The 24,668-nt window shown below is 46.7% G+C and overlaps 5 protein-coding genes across 5 annotated transcripts; 3 read left to right on the top strand and 2 right to left on the bottom strand.

Moving 5' to 3' along the window:
• Positions 1-3,406: 3,406 nt before the first annotated feature.
• F4817DRAFT_211340 (calcium-translocating P-type ATPase) lies at positions 3,407-8,278 on the top strand. The gene is made up of 3 exons (XM_049298689.1): positions 3,407-3,715; positions 3,796-7,134; positions 7,189-8,278. The coding sequence occupies exons 1-3, from the start codon at positions 3,663-3,665 to the stop codon at positions 8,036-8,038; spliced, it is 4,242 nt and encodes a 1,413-aa protein (XP_049162575.1). The 5' UTR covers positions 3,407-3,662; the 3' UTR covers positions 8,039-8,278.
• A 3,941-nt stretch (positions 8,279-12,219) lies between these two features.
• Positions 12,220-14,571, top strand: F4817DRAFT_211267 (SIR2-domain-containing protein). Its single transcript, XM_049298688.1, has 3 exons — positions 12,220-12,294; positions 12,849-13,100; positions 13,204-14,571. Exons 2-3 carry the CDS (start codon positions 12,857-12,859, stop codon positions 14,481-14,483), a joined length of 1,524 nt encoding a protein of 507 aa, XP_049162574.1. The 5' UTR covers positions 12,220-12,294; positions 12,849-12,856; the 3' UTR covers positions 14,484-14,571.
• A 2,399-nt stretch (positions 14,572-16,970) lies between these two features.
• F4817DRAFT_325923 (ARM repeat-containing protein) lies at positions 16,971-20,988 on the bottom strand. Its single transcript, XM_049301829.1, has 3 exons — positions 20,076-20,988; positions 19,100-19,937; positions 16,971-18,853 (listed from the first exon to the last, which is right to left on the bottom strand). The coding sequence occupies exons 1-3, from the start codon at positions 20,667-20,669 to the stop codon at positions 17,340-17,342; spliced, it is 2,946 nt and encodes a 981-aa protein (XP_049162573.1). The 5' UTR covers positions 20,670-20,988; the 3' UTR covers positions 16,971-17,339.
• Positions 20,989-21,268: 280 nt separating this feature from the next.
• Positions 21,269-23,585, top strand: F4817DRAFT_325921 (branched-chain-amino-acid aminotransferase). The gene is made up of 2 exons (XM_049301828.1): positions 21,269-21,787; positions 21,876-23,585. The coding sequence occupies exons 1-2, from the start codon at positions 21,553-21,555 to the stop codon at positions 22,883-22,885; spliced, it is 1,245 nt and encodes a 414-aa protein (XP_049162572.1). The 5' UTR covers positions 21,269-21,552; the 3' UTR covers positions 22,886-23,585.
• On the bottom strand, positions 23,099-23,947 carry F4817DRAFT_211205 (ESSS subunit of NADH:ubiquinone oxidoreductase-domain-containing protein). Its single transcript, XM_049298687.1, has 2 exons — positions 23,563-23,947; positions 23,099-23,390 (listed from the first exon to the last, which is right to left on the bottom strand). Exons 1-2 carry the CDS (start codon positions 23,823-23,825, stop codon positions 23,312-23,314), a joined length of 342 nt encoding a protein of 113 aa, XP_049162571.1. The 5' UTR covers positions 23,826-23,947; the 3' UTR covers positions 23,099-23,311.
• Between the last annotated feature and the right edge of the window lie 721 nt (positions 23,948-24,668).

Below are 24,668 nucleotides of genomic sequence, written 5' to 3'. Positions count from 1 at the left end.
AGAGGCTACTAGTCCTTCTGTGCTGTAAGTTAAAGGGATGAATGTACAAGTTGAAGAGGGAAAAAATGAGACAACTATTCGGTAAAAATGCTTATGATACCGACAGCTTGTAATCCCTTGACAATCCCATGTTAATCCCATGTAGAGCTTACTGCTACACACCCGACAAACATTCCTTGTCTTGGGGGACACAGAGGATCGTTAGGATGCTCGGTCTTTTGTCGTAACATTTTCATCCGAACACACGGGTCTACCGTGAACATTTCATGTTGGAGAATCTGCCTTGACAATGGCCCCATACATGATGAAGTCGAGATCGGAGATGATACAATTTTTTCTATGTAACAGAGATCTAGGAAGATCGTCACCCGAGGATCGCTCATGATAGCCGACGTTACTATGCGGTATATGGACAGCATGATGTAAGCTAGGGCGTATTTTATTAGCATTAAATGCCATGATAGTGTAATGAAAAAGGCCGGGGCGCGGACTGGCGGAACACGTCGATAGCTGCGAAATACGCACCCGCCATTCTCCATATTTTCACATGGGGAAGTCTTTACTATGTACGAATTTGGTTAATAAATAATATGCGCGTAGCATACAGCTATAATTGTGTTGTTAATGCTGCTTTGGGAAAGGTATCTAAATTTCCCCCTTAAGATATGACCGAAAGCATGACCTGCTCCCGGTGTGTTCAACTTGAGGTTTTTTGAGCAAAAGTGAGTTATAGGAAAGTTACACGAAAGGGGGAAAAGGGAAGAGGATGTTACTAAGAGCGTGCGTTTGCTGACTGCAAGCCACTCATCCTCTTCTCCTATGGACAAATGAGGCTTTGACACAGACGACGTAGGGTAGTATTTTAGCTCGTCTACTACACAGTCAGAAAAGTAATGAGAAAGACATTTCATATTTCCCAATGAGAGACGGTTCCAAGCGTCCCACGTGGACGGAACATGCAAGTTTTGCTGTTGATCTTTACGTAGCATCCTTATCCTTAGTATTAGTATTAGTATTGGTGATTTAGTTTTTGGGCTTTTTTCCCCGCGACAACGAGGCTGATATGACTGGCTAGGCTGATTCCCTGTGACGTTCGTTTCCGGTTTAGTTGAGACTTGGAGGACATATTGCTCACCGGGTTGGTCAGTCTTAGGTCGGAGGACGACAACGATGCGGGTTATATGCTACAACATCCGCGAAAAGTGCATATTGTATATGCCGTCCCTGAGAAGAGCAACTTTTGGGACATCTTGGCTGAACACACGAGGCATATTGCCAAGTATGGAGTATGTTAAGTGGAAGTTGGGTCTATGGGGTAGTTAGGTGATAGTTTGTACATAGTATGAAAGCCTAACCAAGGTCAGACACTAATACATAAGTAGAGACCGCGACTTTGCCCGGGGATCAGAATAGAAGAGACAAACAGAAAGTCATATCGGGATGGGTTAAAACTTCGATGTTTTCGGTGTTTGTTAGTTAGATATGCAGTAAGAACTTGCAAACTCGACATCTATACATCTAGTATGTAACTAACTAACCTACATGTAGTTACTAACTTATAAACTATATGTGACATCTCCTTAAAAAAGGTGTACATATTAACTAGTCTATCATTACTATGTTACACAGAGGGACTCAACCTCACGACCTATATTTAAGTCCAACCAGTTCCCGCTTCTCAAATATCATGATATCTTAGACTCCATCCCTCCTCCCTCCCTCTCCTGAGTGAGGCAAAAGGATGTTCTATGTACGTATTACCTACAGAACAAAATGGACCTCAGCTGGATCGAGGTGGATCCGAAAAAAATACGGGCTTCCGATCGTTGAGGTTTCGCTCCAAAAGCACAGCCTCCTTTGCCAAGCCATATTCTGATCCTCTAATTCGCCAAATGCTGCGTTGACTTACCCTGACGAGTAATAACCGAAAGTACCACGGTGCCAAGGTCAATTTGCATATGCAATGTATATATGTACCATGTATGTATCGTGCGTACCTCACCTACGTCTTATCATATCTCGAAGAAACCGGCGGGTATGACACGACGATCAGGCCTTCTTTTTCTTGTCTTTTGTAATTTACCAGGGCTTACCAAGACCGACCACGCGGTTCGGGTTTTGTTGTGCCAAGTGACAAATTAGCAATGCTAAAGAGTTTCTTGTCATGCTGATATTGATACTATGGGACCTTGGCGCAATACATTTTATTAGTTTTAAATAACCTGTCTTAGGTACTGTGTTGATACATTACTTGATGATGCTATTAGGGAGGCGCTGTCCCGATTTCTTTTACGATCACGGAAGGTTTAAAACTTTTAGGTCCGTCAAATATCTTAGCGGGCAGGGGCAGGCGGGTAGCATAATTGGAAAGTTCGCAATTGGCTAGATGCGATTGACTCGGGGTGCAACCATTTCGCTTGACCTTGGAGGGAACTTGCGTGCGTGGCACAAGAGACTTATTAACTAGCCTGCTAGCGCGTTTCGGCCCTGTAACCTAAGTGGTGTTTAGGTATCTAGGTACCTATTAGACCCTTGAACTTTATCGTAACACTTGTCTAGTCTAGGTACCTACCTCACTTGGTACCTTAGCTTGAGCTTGTTTTCTGTAGTACCTACACTATGCGATAATATGTTAGGTATGTAGTGTACCTAAGGTATGTGCATCTCTCCATTGATTCAATTGCACTGCACTTCACACACTTTCCCTCCTCTGTCCAACTTTCCACACTCCTTTTTCGAGGTTGGATTGCTGAAATCCGTGACTCCTCTACCGCCGTCTTAATAGTCTATTTTATTTTCTTTGTTAATATTCCTACTCCTCAGTACCTGGCCCTAAGTACGGAAGGGTGCGGTCTAAGACCGTGTGTCACAAACAAAATTGGCCTCCTCGACACCCTCAGGATTGGATATTGCCTAGTAACTTAACTTCCCTCTTTGACGGCTGTTACATCTTTCCGTTCGAGGAAGAGGCAACTTTAAACAGGTGCTAGTCTGCTCAGCCTCAAATTCAAACCTTTCAATAGGTGCATATTGCGACTTTCGCCTGCCCTTAAGGTGCTACCGGTCAGATATTTGGGACCTCGTTTACTTGCTACCACTCCCATACCACGGACCGTATTGTTTATAACTCTATCATTCTTGCAAGACATCCATATTCCCAAGTTGACCTGCCACGGCCCTCTCGACCTCTAACCTTGCCCGTGGATCATTGGCCGCTACCGATCAGGTCCTGCGGCGATTCTGAAAACATCAGCTAGCATAGACACGTCCCATCGTTTCGCATCTACCGATTCCCAACCAGAGATATTGTTGTGTGGTCGACCACTCGGTTCTAAACACGCCGAAGGGACGAGTAAACAGAAGACGAATACGTGCGCTATACGACATACTTCACTGCGCCTCAGTCTGTGCGGAGACGTCCCGACCGTGCCTGCGTTAAGATTACGAACTTGATAGATAATAATCGGTATCCCTTGTAAATTGGGACGTCAATTGTCTTGATAATCCCATTCCTCAGCATTTCTCCATTGCCGATCTTGCATTCGATCGATGACCAATGCCTGTGCGCTCACCTTAAGGCTTATACTTAGATCTTAGCCTTCAGTCCCAAGGCTGTTCAGATTTAACGACTTCTACGCAACTCTTCCGCTGACATACGCGAAATGTCTGAACCCAGTAAGGACGCTTCCCAGGGGACACCCCGGAGGGCGAGAGCGTAAGTCAACTTCAACAGATGAAGCATAATAGGTCATTTTGTTTTTATGTTTCTTGGGTCATTCTAACTTCGTCCTCTAGGCCTACTATTACAATTGACACAACAAATGATACTGAGTCTGCAGCCGCCGCTCCTCATCACTCGCCTGTATCTCCCCATGACGACTCGGTAAGCCCGACTGCATTGACGGCGAGTTGGACATCCTCTGAAAGAACCGCCGCTCCTTTAACATCACAGCCGTCAACCGTGAGCTCTAGGGGGGAAGCGCGACAAACGCATTCATTCGATAGTGCTAGGGATAGTAGGCCGACTAGCCCACACAACGTTTCCAGTCCTGTTACTGCAAGGGGAATCGAGAAAGGTCAGGCTTTCCTCTCCGTTCCGGAAAATCACCACCGTTCGAGGCAAAATTCGGTCGATAGTGAAGATGGATCGCGATCATTTAGTTCCTCCCAAGGCGATACGGTGACGGGTACGACATCATGGCAAGGCGAGAAGAGTGCCGTATCAAAGCACTCGTTCGATAATGAGAAAATAATGAAGGATGATGATGCCTTGAAACCGGATCAAGGCAAGGAGGCCGATTTCGAAGTGGAGAACAACCCCTTCGCGTATAGCCCTGGCCAACTCACTAAGATGTTTAACCCGAAAAGTTTATCAGCTTTCTACAAGCTTGGAGGTCTTGCTGGGATGGAAAAGGGGCTTCGCACTAATCGTGATACTGGATTAAGCCCCGACGAAAAGCATTTGGAAGGGAAAATCTCGTTCGAGGAGGCGACAAACCGTTCATCGTCTAAGTTGGCTAATGAAGGCTTGGAAAGTCCACAGACACCTGTCGTTCGCTCAGATACTGGCCGGAAACATGAATCCGAAGAGCAGTTCATCGATAGAAAACGAGTTTACGGAGACAACAGAATCCCCGAGAAGAAAGGCAAGAGCTTTTTGCAATTGGTGTGGATCACTTACAATGACAAGGTTTTGATTCTGCTTTCCATCGCCGCCGTAGTATCGCTTGCTGTCGGTCTATACCAGACATTTGGCACCGAGCACGAGGATGGACAACCATCTGTCGAATGGATCGAAGGCGTAGCTATCATTGTGGCCATTGTTATTGTGGTACTGGTTGGATCTTTGAACGATTGGCAAAAGGAAAGGCAATTCGCGAAATTAAACCGGAAAAAGCAGGATCGACTGGTCAAAGTCATCAGGTCAGGTAAAACCGTCGAGATATCTATCTTCGATCTCATGGCCGGCGACGTCGTTCACTTGGACCCTGGCGATCTTATTCCTGTGGATGGTATCCTCATTCAAGGCTTCAATGTCAAGTGTGATGAATCGCAAGCAACTGGTGAGTCGGATATCATTCGCAAAAGGCCGGCCGATGATGTGTTTGCCGCTATCGAGAACGGAGAAGATACGAGGAAGCTAGATCCTTTCATCCAGTCTGGAGGCAGAGTGATGGAAGGTGTGGGAACTTTCCTGGCTACATCTACAGGTGTCTACTCGAGTTACGGCAAAACGATGATGTCCCTAAACGAAGACCCCGAGATAACACCCCTTCAGTCCAAGCTCAACGTTATTGCCGAATACATTGCGAAGCTCGGAGGCGCTGCCGGTCTGCTCTTGTTCATTGTGTTATTCATCTTGTTCCTGGTCCGGGTCCCGTCGAACGATAGTATGACACCGTCCCAGAAGGGTCAACAATTCATCGAGATTTTCATCGTTGTGGTTACTATTATCGTCGTTGCGGTGCCAGAGGGATTGCCTCTTGCTGTCACATTAGCGCTGGCCTTTGCTACAAACCGTATGATCAAGGACAACAATTTAGTGCGTCACTTGAAAGCCTGCGAGGTAATGGGAAATGCGACGACAATTTGCTCCGACAAGACTGGTACTTTAACTCAAAACAAGATGACGGTTGTTTCTGGGACGATCGGAACGTCTCATCGATTCGGAAGCGGACCTTCTGAGAAAGGAGAGGAGCTATCCGAGAAGGAATTTGCTAGCACTCTCAGCAGTGGAGTTCAAGAGATTCTGCTGAAATCAATCTCACTTAACTCGACAGCTTTCGAAGGCGAGTTAGACGGCGTGAAATCTTTCATCGGATCCAAAACAGAGACTGCGCTACTGGAATATGCTAAGGCTTATCTTGGTATGGGTCCAGTAAGTGAAGAACGATCGAACGCGAAGACGCTACAGCTCATTCCATTCGATTCTGGCCGAAAGTGCATGGGTGTTGTTGTGCAGCTTGAGAACGGCAGCGCTCGTTTATACGTCAAGGGAGCATCCGAGATTGTGCTTACGAAATGTTCGGCAATTCTTCGTAACCCTACCCAGGACACATCGAATGCCCCCATCACTATGGACGACGTGGAAACTGTCAAGGCTCTTATTGAAGATTATGCGTCCAGGTCTCTGCGAACTATCGGAATTGTTTACCGCGATTTTGAGAGATGGCCTCCACGAGGTGCCAAACGCGCCGAGGGCGACCAGAACGAGGTGATATTCGAGGACATTTTCAAGAACATGACATTTATTGGTATGGTCGGCATCCAGGATCCTCTTCGTGACGGTGTTCCCGAAGCGGTTAAGCAATGCCAAAGGGCTGGTGTGATTGTTCGCATGGTCACCGGTGACAACAAACTTACTGCTGAGGCTATCGCGAAGGAATGCGGCATATTGCAGCCAGATGGGTTGGTGATGGAAGGACCAGAATTCCGGAATCTAAGCAAATACCAACAAAACGAGATCATCCCGCGCCTCCGTGTGCTTGCGCGCTCTAGCCCCGAAGACAAGCGCATTCTTGTGCGTCGTCTCAAAGATCTAGGTGAAACCGTTGCTGTCACCGGTGATGGTACGAACGACGCGCCCGCCCTGAAGCTTGCGGACGTCGGGTTTTCCATGGGTATTGCTGGTACGGAAGTGGCAAAGGAAGCATCTGCTATCATTCTTATGGATGATAATTTTAACAGTATCGTCAAGGCCTTGAAGTGGGGTCGAGCTGTAAACGATGCCGTCAAGCGTTTCCTCCAGTTCCAACTTACCGTTAACGTTACCGCCGTTGTATTGACATTCGTCACAGCTGTCTCCAGCAGCGACGAGGGCTCTGTACTAACAGCAGTCCAGCTTCTCTGGGTCAACCTGATCATGGACACTCTCGCAGCGCTTGCCCTTGCCACTGACCCTCCTCAGGATAGTTGCTTAGACCGAAAACCAGAGCGCCGTGGTGCGAGTATTATTTCGGTAACAATGTGGAAAATGATTCTTGGCCAGGCTATTTACCAGTTGGCAATTACTTTCATACTTTACTACGGCGCAATCTCTATTGGTATAGTCGGGGAAGGCGACTGGCAAATCCCGCAACGCGACACCCTCGTTTTCAACACCTTCGTATGGATGCAAATCTTTAACCAATGGAAGTAAGTACAAATGCATGTGGTTAAAACTTGTGAACTATGCTAATAATGCGATAGCAATCGTCGCTTGGACAATCACTTCAACATTTTCGAAGGCCTGATGCAGAATTGGTATTTTATTATTATCAACCTTGCTGTGTCTGGCGCTCAAGTCCTCATCATCTTTGTTGGTGGAGCCCCCTTTAGTATTTCTGGTTCCGATCCAACACAGACGGGCCCTCAGTGGGCATGTGCAATCGTCCTCGGTGTCATTTCCATTCCTATTGGAATGGTCCTTCGTCTTATTCCAGATGAGCTGATCAGCAAATGTGTTCCCGACGTCCTTAAGAAGAAGCGTGGCATCCCTGGATTAACAATTTCAGATGAGGAGCGCTTCGAGGAGTACCCAGAAGTTCTTGCTGATGTTAGAGACGAGCTTGCATTCCTGAAGAAGCTTAAGGGTGGCCGCCTGAACAATTTGAAATTTGCCGTCAGACAAACCCGAGACAATTTCATCTCGAAGACGAGGAGCCCGTCGCATTCTCGATCGAATTCAGTGAAGGCGCCGCAAACTCCAACACGCGAAGATAGTTTCAGCTCTCCCTCCCCAGCACCTACTCCAGATTCCAGAAAACGCTCCAGGTCGATAAGATCACGATCAAATTCAGCACTAGGAGCGCCTACGGTTATGGCTGGCATCATTGCTGGCAGTGTAGCAGCTGGGTGGTCTCCGATAGAGAGGACTGGAGATCGCGATTTCCCACCAACCCGTCCGACACCTTCACCGCTATATAATCGCGAGCACAGCGACCTGGAGCCAGCACCTGTCCTAACGGAGGAACCGATGTCGATCGAAGATTCTAGTCCCTCCAGTGTACCTCGGCTCAGCGTCCCACAACCACCCCAAAAACAAAAATCTATTTCTTAGGCGGCATGAACGAAGTTTTGGTTTAGATTACCCCATGTCAATCTCGCCCGATACTATGGTATCTGGAGATAGCGAGAACACACACACAGAAAACGAGCGAAAGCATTTAGAATACAACTCGTACATAATATTAATCTACGCCCCGTGGCTAAAGTCAACCAGGGTTGTTGGTTCGGTCTACTATTCCGGCCATGCACAATCCCGACAGGACCTACGGAAAAGACTATCTACTGGGCTACCGTGTCGAGTACGGCCGCGGCGAACCACAGCCGTCATCAAGCATCTCTCGCGGGAATGTGTAATTCGTGGTTCGCGATTCCTGGTTTGTGCTACTGAGACGGAGGGTGTGGATATTATAGTTGAGGGTGTTAGAATGATGGTGCTAGGGTAAAAGGGTATTGGAAATGAGTTTGGCACCTTCACGTTGACATACCTGGTGCAGTATTGGGCTTCTAGGCCAGGGATGCAGATATTAAATACTATAGATAAACGTCGGCGTTTGGTGTCAGTACGATTGGTAGAGCGTGTTTCTTTGTGTGTTGGTTAGCAATAGGATTGAGTCCATAGATACCAAAACGTCGTACAGTAAAGAGGGGATGAGAAGTAGTAAAAGGGTATTTTACGTGGCAGAAATTATATGGAGATGAATTATAGGTGTTTAATAATGTTAACTGGTTAGAGCAATACCCGAATGTGACTTGAGTAGACATCTGAAGTTGACAACTCGATTGTTTACACCGAGAACCTCGTAGGACAGAGCCGGGAGTTGTAGAGCTACCAATACGGACGTATGGACGTACGTTGGCCCGCATACTACTTGCTTTCGGCGAGCCCTATGTGGGCATATGATAGAAGATCTATCCACCTACCCTTTACTCACTCGCCTCTATCTAACACAGTATAGTATAGTATATTATCTAGAGCATTCTTTTTACCCGTGCGGAATATCAAGCAGGAAGCCTCCCAGCCTCGTCCCAGGCAGGCTGTCAAGCAGGTAAGCGAAAGCTACGCAACCGTGGTATTTGGGCATGTAAGGTATGTTAGGCCTTTTACACCGAGTTGCCTCCTCCTCTAACTGGTAACTACTACAGTGGGGGCCAGATTTCGGTGGCCTGCGTTTAAGGGGAGTTTTATTCGCTCGGAGTTGGCATGGGACGTCTTTATATGTTACGGGATACGGGGTACTTGCGAGAATGGGAGATAGGGGGGTTTTAATAGGTTAACTAGAGGAGTTGCAGTTGTTGTTGATTCACCGAGCTAGACCTTGTGAGAATGTTTACCTGGGAAATGGATATTTTAATATATATGCTTTTTTTCTGTTTAGAAGACTTTGATTGAGCCTCCTTGGCTCGCGTCGGTTTAATAGGTTCTTATGATAACCCGTTACCTGGTCGTCAATAGTTTGGTGCTGTGATAGTTGGGTTGGCTCTGGTAAATGCGCTTGCAGTATTTTTATTTTTCATTTTTTTCATTACTGGAGAATCAGAGAGGGGGGATATCCTTAGATGCGCATGTGCTACCGTCGCACGGCATGAATCACGACGCAGCTGTCACGGGTGATCCCAAGCTCGTTGGTCGCCGTGCGGAATTCGACCCGGATTGCCTTAGCACGCACGCATGGTACTGTATCTTGGTGAGTCTATACCTAGGTAGCGAAGAGGAGAGAAGGTATGTATGTATGTATAGACCGATTAGGGGGTAGGTATACGAGTTAGCTTTAAAAGGATTCGGGCTGCTGTCTTGTCCTGTTATGATACTGGGAAGAGGTAAATATGGGTTTTCGGAGAATACGGATGTCCTAGATGTCAATAGGGCGGGACGTGCATGTATATATATGATAATATATTGGACAATTAGGGGGGGGCTGCGCACTGCCTCTGCGTTGTGCGACGGCGAGTAGGCCCTTGTATGTAACGATACGTAATTCTAAATCATGCGATTGTTACTGGGTGTCCGGAGGAATTGAGAGGGAATTTGTATGTATGTATGTATGTAACCCTATGAGTTGAAGGATGTAGATTTAGATTTGATGGGCTGTGGTTGATCTGTTTAAGAAAGGGGGTTTGTTCTTGATGACTCTCAAGTATGCGATACTTCTGATAAATGCATAGTATAGCATAAAAGTACGAAGATTGGAAGATAGGTAACTCTACAAGATCGTGTTTAACTGGTAATTAATTTCCAAGTTATGATCTCTGTTTGTTGTGTGTTATTATTCATTCCATTCATTTCTGTAATGAAGATTGGTTTTTAAGGTACCTCGCTGTTACATTCAGTCAAGCATGATAGCGAATACACGTATTAACTGACTGACTATCAGCCAATTCAGGCAGGGAGTTGAAAAACAAGGTGATATTTTTCATGACAATCAAAGTTGCGAACCAGGATTAGGCACCAACCGTGGATTTTTCTCTAGTGGTGTCAGACTGAGTCAGGCCTTGGGTCGAGATGGATAAGATCATGACGGGTATCATGGTTTGGGAACTTTAGACTTTGAAGACTCTAAAAGGAGACAACCTAATGATGCCAATGGTTAGCATTGAATTTTCTGTTGGGAATCACGTTAAGCGAAAATGAATTCGAGGTGGTGAATTCTCCCGCTCGTTGCGAATTACTCTTGGGTACTCGGTTGCTGGCGTTGGATGGCAACTATGTATGTATCAGTCTTCAGTCTTATTAGACAGAATTATCCTGGTTAGGTTCAAGCGATGGCATGTTCTTCTCACGACTAGCTTCTTGAGGTAAATTGAGATTGTGGGGTAGCATATCTGCTGATTCCCCTACCACGTGGCGCTCGTTTGTTCCTCTATCGTTACATATATTTATTATATTATTATTATTATTTTTTGCGCTTAAGGAATTACCATTTCTCGAGATTGCCTTTGCCTCATCAGATCACGGCCAGTTGAACAAATTTCCCGATTAGGCAACTCGTAGAAACTTGGAGTTCATGGTAAGCGCGAAGTACAGCCAGCAGTAACAATTGTCTGGCGAATTCAGATGGATTTTTTAAGGCAGAAGCAGAATAATTGTGCGCGATGGATCGCGATAGAGTACTAGTAATAAGAGTTATACTAGCGGTAATTAGATTTGCATCTGTGACGCTTCGCCCCGGGTTTTTTTTTTTTAAACTCGTAAGGTCTAGAACCCTCCTCGCAGTGACATCGAAGCTTACAAGCGACATATTCAGAGTCTTCAGCGATATTCGTAGCATGGTCGGTTTAATAGAAAAAAAATATTTTTTCTTGTTTTATGATTGGAACACGGAGCGCAATTTGAATTATATAATAGGCGGGAATCGGTATTAATAGATGAGAGTTATCCGGAGTTGCGGGAACTTAAGAGTCTTGGCATACCTCGGGCTTTCATCGAAGGACTTGGAATTATTTGGTTAGTGGTCAATGGTAAATACCAAATACCTATGTTCCCCCATCTTCCCATCTTCCCATCTTCCCGGGCCGTAGGAATGAATCGGATGAATATAGCGCCTGCGTCTCTAAGTGACTAACATGGATATGGATACACAATTCGGCTACCAAGGTTGTCAAAGAGGTAGTCAAGGCAGTCAAGGCAGTCGGATGATGCAGAGTTTGTCAGGGCAAACATTTAATACAAGCCTCGACGTTGTGGACATTATGGACATTATGGGAAATGCGGCAAACAAGCAATAATTAAACCCGGGTAGATAGAAGATAGAAGAAAGATACATACCTCTCAACATAGTAACATAGTAAAATAGAAAACAGGATTAATATTTAATATATAAAAAAAGGGAAAAGCATTTTAAAAACCCGCTCTAGACCGGAGTGAGAGATGGCCCCCCCTATCATACTCTTACAATTAATATGGGTGGCACACTGTCCCTTGTAGCCTATCAGCATCTTCGCTTAGTACTTGACTTTATCATTCTTGAAGTTTCAAACTCATCGTTTTTTCCCTCCTTCTCTTTCTTACGCATGGTGACTATCTCCTTGTCGCATCTTTCCCTTTCAATTTTTTTTTTTTTTTTACATGACTTTCTGCTCTTACCTTACCTTACCTTACCTTACCTTACCTCACCTACCCAACCTGCATTAATAATTATAAGAGGGAATTAAGTTCTTCAAAACCAAACGCCGAGATTTAACTTATGCGGGTCTTCTTGTTGTAATAAATTCGTTAAATTCGTACCAAGTAGTTCCCTTACGAAATTCGGAAATTCCAAGAAGCGCCCAATCCTTCATGAATCATAGTGTTGTTACGTACACTTTTGGCATGTAGGTGACTTATTATTATTACTACTACTACTACTACTACTACTACTACTACTACTACAGCTGCCACTGCTACCTGTTCTAATTCCCCCCCGACCCGAATTCCCAAATAACACCACACAATATACACAACACATAACACACACAAGACGCGTTGACCATCCCCGGCACCTATCTCGCTAGGATAGGTAGTTTCTCAAACCATATTTCCTCCAGGGTTAAACTTGTCTTGTTTCTTCTTTCTCTTTTACTTCATCCCTTCCCGCTAATAATTTTTCTTCTTCTTCTTGTTCCCTGTTCCCCCCCAAAGAGATTTCACGGAACCAATTCACTTCGTCATTCAACCGCGCAAAATTCCTGTTGATTGATTAATTACTAGGCAGCCGATCAATTAGGCCCGCCTAATTTTATTAAACCGACTCATTAGACAGACCCAGATTCCGATTTGCCCATTCGGTCATCATACGCAATTGACTCTTTCTCGCTCTTAGTTGCTATTTTATCTTATTTTATTTTATCTCATCGCTCAACGCCACTTATCCCAACAATAATTATAGCAAACGCGATGAAGGCAAAGCGTCCCGTCGGCCGACCTCGTAAGAATTGGCCCGTGAAGGAGTCGGAACCTCCCAAAGTCCGGGTTGAAGTTGCGGATGACCAAGTCGTCGGCCATCTTAATGTGAGACCGCATGGTCATGCACGCAACGAACTCGAGGAGCGAATCAACGACCTTAGCGATTCGTGGGAGACCGAGTCGCTTTTTGAGGATGTCATCGAAGACATCTCTGAGGATAGGTTCATTAATGATGGTAATTACATATTTACTTTACTTTCCCCCTTTTTTTATTACTTCCTCTTATTAGTTAACTCTCTCTCCGTTGTTTTACAATTTATTCTAACGTGGCCTTATAGTTGACGCTGTCACGCCAGAAGAAGCTGTGCAGTACCGCCAACAGTTACGAGCTGTTGGACCCCAAGAGTTCTGCAAACTTACAGTTGACTCTGGCGCAATTACAGTCAAGAAGTTACTGACGGCCTTTGGAATACGGCCGCCTGCATTCCTTGATGGGCTTCCAGATCATGCCTACTTCGGTTTACTCACTTTGGCCATGACGCGTGAGTTGGTTAAGCGCGCCAAGCTTCCCAAGTATAACACAATTGACGACGCTGTGGCTCTGCTAAAAGCATCGCGAAACATCGTCGTCTTGACCGGAGCTGGAATTTCTACTTCGCTCGGAATCCCTGATTTTCGCTCAAAAGAAACTGGCCTCTACTCGCAACTTGAGAAGCTCGGTTTAGGCATTAGCGACCCTCAAGAAGTCTTTAACATAGATATCTTCCGGGAAGACCCGACCATCTTTTACTCGGTGGCAAAGGACATTCTTCCCGAGACCAAGGGATTGTATTCACCAACCCACGCTTTCATCGCCAAGCTTCAGGAAGAAGGCAAGCTTCTAACGAATTACTCGCAAAACATTGATAATATCGAAGCAAACGCGGGTATCAGACCAGACAAGCTTGTCCAGTGCCACGGCTCATTTGCAACTGCTACCTGTCAGAAATGTGGCCACAAAGTCCAAGGTGACACCCTCTTTGCCGACATCAAAGCCGGCAATATACCGCGATGCATCAAATGCATTGCTGCGCTCCGAACTAACGGCTCGGTGAAGCGCAAGCGCTCTTACAACAAATCTACCGGCAAGAAGACCCGGCGTAAGAGCACGGACGATGATGACGACGACGACGGCCAATACGACATCCCCGCTGCTGGCGTCATGAAACCCGACATTACTTTCTTCGGTGAGGAGCTACCGGATGAGTTCAGCCAACGATTAGTTAAGCACGATCGTGACCGCGTCGATCTGGTCATCGTAATTGGCACCTCGCTCAAAGTTGCACCTGTCTCTGAAGTTGTGCCTTACTTACCGCCGCATATCCCGCAAATATATATATCGCGCACGCCCGTCAGCCATATTAATTTCGACATCGACCTTCTCGGCGACTGCGACGTCATCGTTGCAGAGCTGTGCCGTCGCGCGGGTTGGAATCTTAGCCACCCCATGGTGAAGCCCGATCAAAAGGTCGACGTTAAGCTAGAAGAAGGCTACAAGAGCCGACATGTTTTTACGGTGGTTAAGCCGGAAAACTCGCCAAAACTAGAACCGAAACTGAAACCGAAACCAGAGCCATGACGTCTTCGAGACTATGAAGCAATCTACTCGCCTTCATAACTATAATTACGACTAACTTCTTGACGTCAGTTAATTCTACTGATCATATTCGCGGCACAAGGATGGCATATCCCGGGGACGGCATTTATTCTTTCACAGCAAGGCGTTTCTGGGCTTTTTTTCTCTTTTGACCTTTTCTATCTCTCGTCTTTAAAACTAAAATGGATTTCATTTCGGGAATTTCTGTCGCTCAACCTGCAACGCCAATGACACTTTCGGTGCGTACCTGGTAAAACGATACCAAGTACAATTTGCGCTAGAATCCTCGCGAAATAGAGTAGTAGATGCAGGTAGACGACGAGGGAAGATGGCATAAAGCATTCCGATTTTCGGTCTCACAGCATTATGCAGACCGTCCGTCCGGGAGATGATGCACTGTCGAGTTTATTTTATACCTCGGCACGGTCCAAGTTAATTGCCCTGCAATTTCGCTATTGAGAAGATGGCGTTTTTTTCACGGACGCTACAATTTCACGGTACGTTACCTTTGACAAGGGGGAAAGTAGATGAGAAACTACGTTATAGGTCAAGTCTGCAGGAGGGGCTTGTTTACCTGTCGACAGTAAAGGGGTCTTAATCTACTAGAAATGAGGTAGACAGGTAATCGGTTAGTTAGGTACGTCTATAGCATTGCGATGACTTCTAATAAAATTTACCATGATACATACCTAGGTATCAACCTTACAATACAGTATTAACGTACTGACTGACATATGTACGTGCCGGTGCGCGGTGAGATGTGAGATGTGCTCATGTTACCATAGAAGTAATATTACCGAGCAATAGCTCAACTATGACTGCCAAATGACCGAACCATTACTATAGTCTATTCCCATTCGACGCAACCCAACTTTAGCTAGTTAGTTAAATAAAGAGCGGTCTAATCTACATATTCGATGTTTTAGAAGTACACAGCAAGGGAGCAAGGGAGCAAGTTAGACCTACCGAGTTACCGTTAGAGAACACCCTCAACAGGACAGGACGATCGATCGCCAGCGACTCAACTAGGAATAGGTAGGTTGAGACCGGTGGGTTTATGTCGCAGATCCACGACAGGCCATGTTTCAGCAACTCCCACGGCGAGGTGGTAAATTGGAGAAGACGGCCGTGCTAGCAGACGGGGCGTGACGTGGCTTGGTTTTGGTTTACTCGTATGCAATTTACGGCGACACCGCAGCAGCGCCAATGTCTAGGAGCAAAAAAAAGAAAAAAGAAAAAAGAAAAAGGCGGCTTGGTCTAGAGTCTCTAGACTCAGCATGGTTGAAAGACCCGTTGAGACAATTTGAGAGCTTCTGTCTTGTTTGTATGGGCTATCTGCATAAGTAATTGTCTTGAGCGACGAAGTCCCGCACAGCTCTCGGCCCGGAGGGGGGGAAGGCTAGTATTGGAGCTCTTTCGGAAAGCCAAGTTGAGGGGAGAGAATGGTATCCATACTGTAGTATGTACCTAAATCAATATCCGCGTGGAACATCCATAAGGAGGGGGGATGCATCGCATATAGCGGAGCGTGCTACAAGCCTTTTGCCATGCTATGCCATGCTTGGCCTGTCGCGCTCAACTGATCTATTATCAGAACTGGACCAACCGGCTCGTATAACTGGACATGTCATTTCAAATCTGGTAGGTTCCTTTTTCTACTGCCTTTGGTTGTTGTCTTTTACAACCCACGCCACTGTCACGACAACCTGGCCATCTCTAAAGCTTCTAGTTTACCTAGACCGAATATACAGGGGTACTTTCCCTTTTAATATACTACGACTGCCTTGGTAGGCAACAGCTAGTAGCAAGGTCGACGTATCTCGACTTCGGTGGGGATATCGGGCGCCCCCGAAGAGATTCTAGTAGTTATCACTGCCTTGACTGGTGAAGAGCACTCTTATGTCTATAGCTCATACTACTTACAAGAAGTGTTCCACGCCCGCATTAAAAATTCCTAGAAGACACATTGAGACAGCCGATACGAGAAAGCCAGATCTCTCACTCAAGACTATGGGGGGCCTAGTGACGTAGAAGTAAAGACAAGGTTACAGATCCCGTGTGTTAAGCAAATGATATCTTTTTAAGACCTGGCTCTAATGATAACTATTATCGTCAAGTTAACAGCGGCCTTGCTAATAAGTTATCTGGTAAATCATAGGAATATTATTTATTAATAACTGGCTTAGGAGGTACCTAATGAGTTTAAATACCGAAAAGGAGTAAAATGGTAACTACGGAGGTGGTATGAGAAGCGCTTAACTTGAGTTATCTGCGGGTTTCATTATAGGCTTGGGAGGTACTCACCGTAGAATTTCCTTTATCTATAGATAAGTAGATAACATAACATACGTTATGCGACTATAAGTCTGGAATAGATGAAGGGTTATTAGAATGTACCTAAGTTATTAGTGCATGTTATCAGGAAGAGACTCTAGAACTAGCTGGTTATTATCCAATATCTCGCTGGTGGTTTACCTCAGTAACAAGGTCATGACTGTTATTAGCTATATCCCACATATGTAATGTAAACTGTTGACTAGACACCATCCTTTACACAAAATACTACTACGAGTAAGACGACTTAAATAGCGATATCTCGGAACGACATTACTATAACTCCTGTATCTAGTCTTCGAAAGCCGCTACTAGTCACATTAACATAAGACTGTACTGGATGCCCTTGAAAGAGATCAATTATCCGGGTATCCGCGCCACCATATCTAATTACGGGATTTGCATTCTGGTCCGAATGCTACATAGATGACCAACCTAAAAAAAAACGTAGAGCGCTCCTACTAGTAGCGCGGGTGGTATAAGTTACATTTCCTCCTCGTGTGCCTATATTAAACTCTCGTACTTATCCAAGCCCGACCTTTGGGGTTGGTGCTGCTGCTGCTGCTGCTGCTGTGGCTGCGGGGTAGACTGGCTTGGTGCCATAGGTTTCATGGTGCCCATCATGCTGCTCATGCTGCTCATATCTCTGTTCATGCCTCCTAATCCCGAGTTCACCATGCTGTTCATGCTTCCAGCTGGTTGATGAGATAAGCCTCCGAGACCACTAGACGGTTGGGCGAATGCTGATAGTGTCGAACTCTGTCTCTGGGGACCTCCTGGTGGCGGAGGTAAGCTGAACCCCGAGGGCGTACTGCCTCCACTAGACGGTGGTGGAGGAAGAGAGAATGAAGATGATTGGCTCATAGTCGGCCTTGATTGACCAAGGGTCAAATTTGACATCCCCGTGGCTACATTGCCGAAAGACGAAGCAGGCGGGGATATGGGATTAGATGAGCTTGAAGCCCAAGGATTAGGTGTCGCTGCTGCCGAGGTGGACCAGTTGACTGTGGCGGGAGGATTCTGGGGTGTAGTCGACGTGGTCTTAATTGTATTGCCTATAGACGGCTGTAAAGGCTGAGAATATTGGGTAGATGAAGGGGTTAGAGTACCAAATGAATTAAGATCTGGAGTAACTGTTCGGAAAGAAGGTTGGGGTTTGGGAGGTCCGAAGTGACTGGGTCCAGTACCAGCACTAGCAGTAGGACTTGGTGTCGACCAAGAAAATTGAGGTGATTTGATCGGTGGTGAGATGACTGTTGCTGCCGCTGGGGTCGCGTCCCAACCTGCATCCATTGTATCATTCATACTCGTGCTCGGTCCAGATTTCCCTTTCACTAGCCGCTCGAAATCATCCTCCGTGGCCCCGTTCGTTGAATCAAACGTTATTCCACTAACACCCCCAAATCCAATGAAATCATCAGTAGGAGTCACCGCCCTTCCTCCGTTCACGACGGAAAGCTCCTGTAACTTCTTCATTTGCTCTTCTTCAACCTTCCTCGAAAGCGACTTGATTAAGTCCATGAAAGACCGAAATTGTTTGAGGTCTAACAAAGGTCCCAAACTCATGCTCCACAGGATGGGTAAGATGTCCATGGCTACGAAGTCGGCATCCGCGTTGTCGCCCACAACTCGTAGTACGTCTAGCGCGGCCATCATAACTGCAGGCTCTTTGGTTTTGATAGCTTTGATGAGCGGAATGATCTTTTCTTGCATTGTGTACTTGTCTAGAGCGCTGGATGAAGACATCTTTTTCTTCTCGGGGCTTATCCCGTCAAGTCCGTCGTCCGCCGACGATGATTCGTTCGTGCCGCCGCAAAGAATGACGAAAGCTCGACATCCGCGAACCTTGATGGCTAAGCTGCTGGTTTTGCTGAAGACAGCAGCGACAATAGGGAACAGCTCATTCTTAATAGTACTGAAGTCTAAAACTGGTAATATGACTGGCAGACCACGTAAAGCAGCATCGACGAGCGAAGGTGTCGGGGACTCGATGGCTACTAAAACAATCGGTAGGACATCTAGGTGACATTGTTAGCTTGAGACCAAACGTACGACTCCAATATTTTCATGTAAGTAGTAACATCGAAGTTATCGCAAAACCTTGCTATCCTTGATCAATCATGCGAAGGTATTCTATGCTCATCACATAACGCTGTATGGGTATTGAACCGTGGTACGTAACGTAAGTAGCAATAGTAATGGTATAGCGAATATCGGCTTATGTCGGCCGACTATGGCAATTGATAGAGGAAAGACAGGCTTACCATCTTTAAACTCTTTACCAGAAGAGTTCCCAGCAATCTGGTTAAGATTTTCCAAAACAACCATCAATCCAGCATCCCTAGCTGGATCCTTTTCTTGCAACTGTTTAGCATTGACGACGAATATATCTTTAATCCTCGGCCGTATCTTCTCCGAGAACGCTCGCCTCGAGGATGGCAACAGATCCATAATCTTGAAGACATTCTGAAGGATGAGAGACAATAAGTCCTTGTCTTTGAGTTCTTCTAACAGTGCTGGCAATACTTTCTTCTCCATAACCGACTTGGGGAAGGACGGCAGAACTTTATTGAGACCTCTCATGAATTGAGCCTTCTCATTCGGAGTTTTAGCCGGGAAATCATCGAGGAATCGAATTGTGGAAACGAGAATGTTGTCAAAATATTCGCTCTCTTGAAATTCTCGGGCTGTCATGCGCTGCGCGGGACGCCGTGTAATTAATCGGGGTAGTACGTGGGCCGAAAGGTCCCTTGGTAGCGGTCTTTTAGACAGGAAGCCATTCCCAGATGTCGGAACCGTCGAAGACGATGTGAACAATCTCTTATATGCAGATATGCTCCCACTACTTTCTATGGGAGATCGATGAGGTGAATTGTATAATGCGACACATAGAAGGCCCAATGAGAACATGTCAGCTGATGTGGTGAGATTATTATCGAGGACAAAATCAGGCGAAGTATAATCAAGATTGATCTGGACGTGCCGTGGTAGCCTGGGATCTAAGTTGAGAGCTTCCGAGAGGCTGATAGGCTGAACTGAAGTAGGCTTTGATGAGCCCTCAGGTGGGCTACAGAAAGCAAGTCCACTGACTTTCCAATCGGACTATCATCTCGTTAGCAAGGTATTTCTTGAAGATTGTTTCATGATCCATAGCGAAGCACGATGATAACTTTGATCAGAGGGACCGAGACAAGTTCTGAAAGGCTGTCCTCAGAGCCGATGAAAAGTGTCCAAACTGACCTTAGAATTGATTAGTACAGCATCCGGGGTGAGATTGGCATGGACAAGTCCTGCATTCTCGTGCAGGAACTCCAAAGCCTTGCTAATTTGAAGCAACCCCTTCTGTATCTCAAGCTCGTCGATTTCTAGATCCCGCCTCCGTCTAGTACCGCCCGAGTCTTCAGTGACATATCGGCTCGACCGGCCCCCGACGCCGCTCACTCTCTCCTGATCATCCTTCTCTTGTAAGAGGCTTGCTAACGATGTAGTCACCGGCTCGGTAACGAACTGAAGACCTCCTCTAGTTTCCTCCACGGGCTCGACTAATTCCAGGACGCTCGGATGACGCAGCCTAGCAAGCGACGAAGCTTCTTTCTTCAGGCGCTCCACCACCTCGTCTACGGAGCGCTTAAAGGCGGCTGCACCCGACCGGCCGAGCGAGCCTCCGTGCGACTCTAGCGACTTCTTCTCGAAGACAAAGACGGAATATGTCTTGCCTGTCGACTTCTTCTTCGCATCGTATATCTTCCACGGGCCGGCTGTGGAGGTTATGGTTTGCGAAATGGAATAGTTGGAGTTGATGTGAGAAGTGAAGCTCTTCAGCGAGGAGAACATGGTTGGCGACGGCGTGTTATGCGACGACTAGCAACCATCATATTGTAGCGCCGCGCGTAGAGATAAACATATGTCTGCGATCCCACGCTCCCCCAATACCTAATCCCTCCAGGATGACGATCGTGTTCCTCCTCCGGCTAATCGGCAATGGGTTCGACGGGTCGTATGAGATAGGATGGACGAAATGTTCCCCCTTTCCTATATTAGTTTGGATGATAGAACCTCGTGGCTAGTTGTACTTAAAAATGACGTACGTGGGCGGTTGCAAGTACGAGGCTGTTTCTTGAGTTGATAGAGTTACATACCTATTCAATAGAGTTTATCTGCATGTGTAAATCTACCTACAAATTCAAATGCCAAGCCTACCTAAAGCTCTTGTCTACCTATCTACCTAGCACTCAGGGGTCCCTTGCTGCCTCAGTGGCGGTGCAATTGTTCCATTCTAGACCCTTTTACGCCACAAATACTAAGGAAACCACAGCTGTAAGTCGGATAAAAGCGTGCTTGCTATTGGTCCCGTGTTGTCCGTTAATGCATATTTAGGGCGTACTTGTAACTACGCTAGACTCCTCCGAGATCGCTTGCATCTCTTACCGTATAGTTTTTTTTTTTTTTTCCATTGAGTCGGGTCATGGTTGTTGTTAGTTTGCTAAGATTATAAAGGGAAATCGGGGCTATTTTAGCTACTATCGTTCGGGTCCGTCCATAGAGCATTAGGTCAAAGGAAGCAGGTTATACAATCGGGTCCAATTGATCCCATTTTCAAGATACATAATCTTTCTCTATTCCTGCTTCTTTTTCTGTTTCGTAGCAACACCAGGTCTGCTCTAGAAATTTGACCACAGACAAACCTGGATTATTGTATACTACTCTCTATTCGCCAATGCTTCGACAACTTCTTCCGCGGTGCGGGAGAGCTCTAAGAGCACCCGTCCCGCGTTCTTCCTATACGTTGCCCGCGTTGCAGCGCGCATCCAGGTGGTACAGCATCCAGCCCGAGGCAGCCTCAGTGGCAAAACCTCTAGATATAGATCCTACGAAGTTATCTATCACTAAGACACAGTCGCCTAAGACCCCTAAGGACCCCGCGGAACTCGTCTTTGGAAGAGAGTTTACAGGTACGCCTAACTCCTCGTTCTAAGGATCTCTCTATACTATAACTTATATAGATAATACGCTAACTTGTGTCATTTCTAACGCTCGCAGATCATATGTTGACGATAGAATGGACTAAGAATGACGGCTGGCTCACGCCCACCATTCAGCCCTACCAAAACCTCTCCCTCGACCCCGCCACTTGCGTCTTCCACTATGCTTTCGAGTGCTTCGAGGGTATGAAGGCATACCGCGATAATAAGGGTCAAATACGATTGTTCCGCCCCGACAAGAACATGGAGCGATTCAACAAGTCCGCCGCCCGCATCGCTCTTCCCACTTTCGGCCCTACGAGCCTGATCGATCTGATTGCTAAGTTCGTCAAGCTTGAGGAGCGCTTCATCCCCGACGGCCGCGGCTACTCCCTGTACCTGCGCCCGACGCTCATCGGCACGCAGAAGACCCTGGGCATCGGCGCGCCGGGTTCGGCTCTACTTTTTGTCATAGCGTCACCCGTGGGTCCCTACTACCCCACCGGGTTCAAGGCCGTGTCGCTCGAGGCCACCGACTACGCCGTACGAGCTTGGCCCGGCGGCGTAGGCGACAAGAAGCTCGGCGCCAACTACGCGCCTTGTATCGTGCCGCAAATGGAGGCTGCCTCCCGCGGATTCCAACAGAACCTATGGCTATTTGGACCCGAGGAATACGTGACCGAAGTCGGTACTATGAACTTGTTCGTGGCCATCCGCAATAAGGAGACAGGCCAGAAGGAGCTTATCACCGCGCCCCTAGACGGCACCATCCTAGGCGGCATAACGCGCGACTCTATCCTAAGCCTTGCGCACGAGAAGCTTGCACCTGAAGGGTGGTTGATCTCGGAACGTAAGATCACGATGCCGCAGCTGCACGAGGCGTCGTTAGACGGGCGCTTGATCGAAGTCTTCGGTGCAGGCACGGCGGCCGTCGTTAGCCCCGTACGAAAGATTAGCTGGAAGGGCAAGATGGTTGACTGCGGGCTAGCTGAGAACGAAGAGTCAGGCGAGGTCGCTAATAAGATGAAGAGCTGGATAGAAGCTAGACAATACGGAGACGAGGAGCATGAGTGGAGTCACATATGTTAGAGAAAAAGCGAGTTTAGCATTTTTTGTCTTGTCACGAACTGTTCTATATCCGCATAGATGGTGTAGATCCGGCGCAATGGCGTACTTACTTACCTGGCCTGTTAAAAATATCGTTAAAAATAAAACCGATTTGAACAGGGATGACTAGACGTTCTAGAAAAGGCCGGTACGATGCCAGGCTAGACGAGAATTGCGCAGCAGAAGAAATTGAATTGTAGCTTGTAGGTAGCTAGCCCCCCTCACCAGTTCGGGAGGCGATCCGTCTATGATGGGTTTCTCTAATCGAAGCTTCACCGTCGCCAGAAGGACGAGGCAGCACGAGAGTAAAAAGGAAAGCCGGGTTTCATGTACAAATAGAGCCTCGAACTAGTGTACCGCAGTTCCATTCCCGTTAATCGCACTCTATATGGTTATGGTTGGGATCCATCACTTCTTCTCGGGGTCCTCAAGGATGCCCTCGGCTTCTAATCTCCGTCGCGCCTCTTCTAGAGCCCATGTTTGTATTCTGAAAGCAGTTATGTTAGCCGGTGTTATTAGATTGTCGCTAGGAGCTGTGTTGGATAGGATAGAGCATGGTAGATGGCATATCCCGTGTGCAATCGGACAATATAGCAACTGCCCTAACCCCTTCTTCCTCCATCTTATATCTCATCCAAGACTAAAAGTATAAAACTCACGAGGTATCAGGCTTGAAGCTGTAAGCGACAGCAGCAAGAGCCAAGCTACCGCAGAATCCGTAGATGAAGGGGGTCTCCCATCCCTCCTTCTGGTACTTCTCGCCGGGCTTGACGCCGAACAGCCAACCGGTCGGGGGGTCGTATTGAGGGCCGTGGGAGGCCGGAGCGCGCGGGGTGGCCGAGAAGGGTCTGGTTGTGGTCTTTTGATTTTGCTGCAGGGCGCGCGTGGCCCGCACGGCGGCGTTTGGTCGGACGGCGGGCATGATCTTGCTCGTTTTCTCGTTTAATGTGACTCGGGAGGTCCCCTCTAGTTTGGATCTTGCTCCTTTTCTTCTGCCTTTTTTTTCTTTCTCCTTTTCCCTATCCGGTGTTCGTATTGCTTCCCCGAGGATAATCGTAGGTGTCTTAGGGGATGAGATAGGTGAGCGGGTGATGGCGTATATTAGGATGTCGTGGTAGAGTGGAGATTGGACTCGTTCTCTGTCGAGATTCGATCGGTGAAGTCAGTTAGCAAGTTGAGCGACTTAGCTGCCGAACAATAGCCAATAGATTAACCAATGATAGTGGGTCAATAAATCTTACACGTGATCTGTAGCCGGGCAGCCGGGAAAACCCTTCTAGTCTTTCGGCTCGATACTTCCGATCTATTTATTCCCACTTGCACCCGAAATTTTTTCTGATTCTTTGTCAAAGCAACAACGCTTCTTCCCGAAACCACGCCGCATGTGGCCGCGCCATTGTCTTTTGTGGTGGCCACGCGAGTCATGAATCAGTCCTTTAGACTAGCAGCAAGTGTAAGTTTTATTGCATTTCATTTTCTATTGCTTTCTTTATGATGATACAATCTTCTAAGAACAGCCAACTGAACATCCATGTGGATTAAAATTCATCAAGCTCAACAGTCTGATTCATTAAGCATATATGCATTACTTGTGTGCCATTTCTAGCTCTGTTCTAGTGTTGCTAACTTGTATTAGGTTACCGTCTTCACATTCGTCAGGCGTATGTGTGGATTGATAGCTTCTGATGCCATCTTTGATTCTTTATCGCCAGCGAGCAGACTTGGTAGGTGGTCTGGTGTATGAGAAATGGCACAGGACTGCCCA

This window comes from Daldinia loculata (genome assembly GCF_022478755.1).
Source record: "Daldinia loculata strain CBS 113971 unplaced genomic scaffold F4817scaffold_5, whole genome shotgun sequence".
Taxonomy (NCBI): Eukaryota; Fungi; Ascomycota; class Sordariomycetes; order Xylariales; family Hypoxylaceae; genus Daldinia; species Daldinia loculata.
This window is presented reverse-complemented; position numbering and strand designations above follow the sequence as displayed.

What these genes read in the sequence shown, in the direction of transcription:
- F4817DRAFT_211340 (XM_049298689.1), top strand. Translation starts at nt 3,663, where the DNA reads ATGTCTGAACCCAGTAAGGACGCTTCCCAGGGGACACCCCGGAGGGCG. An exon ending in ACACCCCGGAGGGCGAGAGC is followed by an intron (nt 3,716 to 3,795) that starts GTAAGTCAACTT and finishes TTCGTCCTCTAG; the next exon opens with GCCTACTATTACAATTGACA. An exon ending in CAAATCTTTAACCAATGGAA is followed by an intron (nt 7,135 to 7,188) that starts GTAAGTACAAAT and finishes ATAATGCGATAG; the next exon opens with CAATCGTCGCTTGGACAATC.
- F4817DRAFT_325923 (XM_049301829.1), bottom strand. Translation starts at nt 20,669, where the DNA reads ATGTTCTCCTCGCTGAAGAGCTTCACTTCTCACATCAACTCCAACTAT. An exon ending in CTGTACTAATCAATTCTAAG is followed by an intron (nt 19,938 to 20,075) that starts GTCAGTTTGGAC and finishes ACGAGATGATAG; the next exon opens with TCCGATTGGAAAGTCAGTGG. An exon ending in TGGTAAAGAGTTTAAAGATG is followed by an intron (nt 18,854 to 19,099) that starts GTAAGCCTGTCT and finishes AATGTCACCTAG; the next exon opens with ATGTCCTACCGATTGTTTTA.
- F4817DRAFT_325921 (XM_049301828.1), top strand. Translation starts at nt 21,553, where the DNA reads ATGCTTCGACAACTTCTTCCGCGGTGCGGGAGAGCTCTAAGAGCACCC. An exon ending in CTTTGGAAGAGAGTTTACAG is followed by an intron (nt 21,788 to 21,875) that starts GTACGCCTAACT and finishes TAACGCTCGCAG; the next exon opens with ATCATATGTTGACGATAGAA.
- F4817DRAFT_211205 (XM_049298687.1), bottom strand. Translation starts at nt 23,825, where the DNA reads ATGCCCGCCGTCCGACCAAACGCCGCCGTGCGGGCCACGCGCGCCCTG. An exon ending in AGCTTCAAGCCTGATACCTC is followed by an intron (nt 23,391 to 23,562) that starts GTGAGTTTTATA and finishes AACTGCTTTCAG; the next exon opens with AATACAAACATGGGCTCTAG.
- F4817DRAFT_211267 (XM_049298688.1), top strand. Translation starts at nt 12,857, where the DNA reads ATGAAGGCAAAGCGTCCCGTCGGCCGACCTCGTAAGAATTGGCCCGTG. An exon ending in GGATAGGTTCATTAATGATG is followed by an intron (nt 13,101 to 13,203) that starts GTAATTACATAT and finishes GTGGCCTTATAG; the next exon opens with TTGACGCTGTCACGCCAGAA.